Source organism: Oryzias melastigma, linkage group LG4 (assembly GCF_002922805.2).
Source record: "Oryzias melastigma strain HK-1 linkage group LG4, ASM292280v2, whole genome shotgun sequence".
Lineage (NCBI taxonomy): Eukaryota > Metazoa > Chordata > Actinopteri > Beloniformes > Adrianichthyidae > Oryzias > Oryzias melastigma.
In genome coordinates this window covers 18,625,849-18,628,132 of record NC_050515.1, presented here as the reverse complement: position 1 = coordinate 18,628,132, position 2,284 = coordinate 18,625,849, and the positions used below count along the sequence as shown (strand labels likewise).

General features: G+C 33.5%; 1 protein-coding gene across 7 annotated transcripts in view; it reads left to right on the top strand.

The window, feature by feature from the left end:
• The window catches only part of LOC112150175 (complement factor H), a 66,268-nt gene that overhangs the window by 14,868 nt on the left and 49,116 nt on the right, over positions 1 to 2,284 (top strand). For 2 of the 7 annotated variants that reach the window (XM_036211594.1, XM_024278209.1), the window contains exons 16-17: positions 366 to 542; positions 2,147 to 2,278. The exons of the other annotated variants lie outside the window; for them this stretch is intronic. In XM_036211594.1, coding sequence (XP_036067487.1) covers positions 366 to 542; positions 2,147 to 2,278 — 309 coding nt within the window. The remainder of the gene's footprint in view (positions 1 to 365; positions 543 to 2,146; positions 2,279 to 2,284) is intronic. 7 annotated transcript variants of the gene reach the window in all.

Below are 2,284 nucleotides of genomic sequence, written 5' to 3'. Positions count from 1 at the left end.
TTCTTAAAAAATTACAGGAAACACATTAAACCTTTTTTTGACAATGAGTTGATGGATGGCTCTCTTAGTTTCAGATTTTATGTTAATTCATTTTTACAAAAGTTGAAATTATGAAAGTAAACAAAAAGATATGCAAGATTTCACAAAGCTTACTAACACAAATGCCTGTTTGTGTACATACACACATCACTGCAACTAACCTTACTCTCTACGTGTGCCTCACAAGAACTATTGACTTGTAGTTGAATAAAAGATTGTGAAATGAAACTCTAGATTAATCCAACATCAAAATTAAGTATGAACTTAAAGCTGATAAACTATGATAAAATATATCTATTTGTTTCTAATTTCCCACATTCTTGTAGATGTGCGCACATGTTCAGCTCCACCTGCAATTGAATTTGGAGATGTATTGGGAAGTAGAACTGAATACCAAGAGGGTGAGTCTGCTGAATACACTTGTCCAAGGTATTATATAATGGAAGGAGGGCCATGGCGAACCTGCAGGAGCGGACAATGGACTGGACGTGTTAGATGTATCAGTAAGTTCCTCTTCAACGTAATCACCATTTTTTTTTTCTTTTAGGATCCTTGACTATTATTATTCACAACAAACAATATCTCTGACAATATCAAAATATAAATATATTAATTGGCATTAAGCAAATAAACAACAGGAAAATGCAAAAAAGCTCCTATTTTAACGGGCTTTGTTTGATATATATATGAATATATATGTATTTATATATATAAATTACCAAGTTAATTATTCTTTGTAAAGAGTAAAATGAATTTAAACAAATGCTACAAAACAGCTCAACTCTTAGGTTGTATTGAGATCGGAAAAATCAATTGGTCTGGACCAAGTCCCTTTAATTTGATCTGGATTTAGTCCTGAATTTCATATTTGGTCTGTTTTCACACTGACTTTCAACCAGACATTTCTATTTTGAGACAAAACTTGTAAATAAAGGCAGGTGACTAAAATGTTCTTCAGTTATTGGCCAGGATTTATCTGGAAGAGGCAATGCAACAATCGAAAGAATAACTGAAGTCCTAAGATTTACAAACCTTGTCAGGATAGTTCACTAATTCCATCTTTATTCTCTGGATCAAATTTGATTTGTTTCAAGGCCACATACAACACTTCTTACTTGATACTTTGCTACAGCAGAGGCATGCTGCAAGGTGATTACTGAGGAGACCTCGGATAGGAAAGTAAACTGATTAGCGTTTATGACATTTAGATTCTTGGGAAAATAGTGTGAGTAGCAATGTGTATCACGTTAAAAGTTAGCCTGCATTTATACAACCAAATTGGAATGAGTTGCTCTGTCCTGTAGTTGTTACATGTTTGTCCACAGTTGCGTCTTTTCCTCTCTTTATATTTTGATCTAATGCTCGGCCACGGGGGCGTTTGGGTCCAGTTGTTCCACTCTGAACATGAAGCCTATTCAGACAGGAAACTCAGAGAGAACGTGAGATCAGTTCAACTGGAAACAAACCAAGACTACCTTGAAAGATGGGTCAGAGAGCGGTTCCTGGTCCTGAACCAGGATTTGATTGGGTTTTCTCAGACTGAAAAATGAACTCTGGTTCAATTTAGGCAAACTAAATGTGTCCAGTCTAAATACACCCTTAATACTGTATATCTCAACTTCAACAACCTTTATTGAGGACTTTGGGTCTTACACTTTTGCTTTGAATAAATGCAAAATTCCAGAAAAAAAAAAATTCAGATATTAAACTTTTCAAGAAGTTAAGATTTTCTTCATGCAACAGTCAAAGTTGAGTCTCTGTGGCGACCCCTGAGGGAACATGCCAAAAGTTGAACTACAATATTCAACTAGCTAATCAGACAATACATTTGTTTTAGCAAATAAATATTTTTTAATCTGGAAAATAGATTTTCATTAGAATAATTCTAATTTTAAGGCTTTATCAGAGTCTGAGATATTCATCAATCGATGCTTCTGAGATTTATATGTAATTATTTAAGAGTTTTATTTTTTTAAGGAAGTGCCATCCAAGAAGTGCCAGTAATACTTTTTTTTTAATAGTTTTTTATGTTTTGTTTTGTTTTTCATATTTTTTTCTATAACCAAACACAACATATTTATTTGTTTTTTGTTTTTGTTTTTTCCAGAACCGTGCATTGTGACTAAACAAGAGATGGATGAACATAATCTTCAGTTTCTAAGACATTGGCTGGATAAGTTATATTCAGAACATAATGATCACCTTACATTCAGATGTAAAGAGGGAAAAAGACCTGATGGTAGGG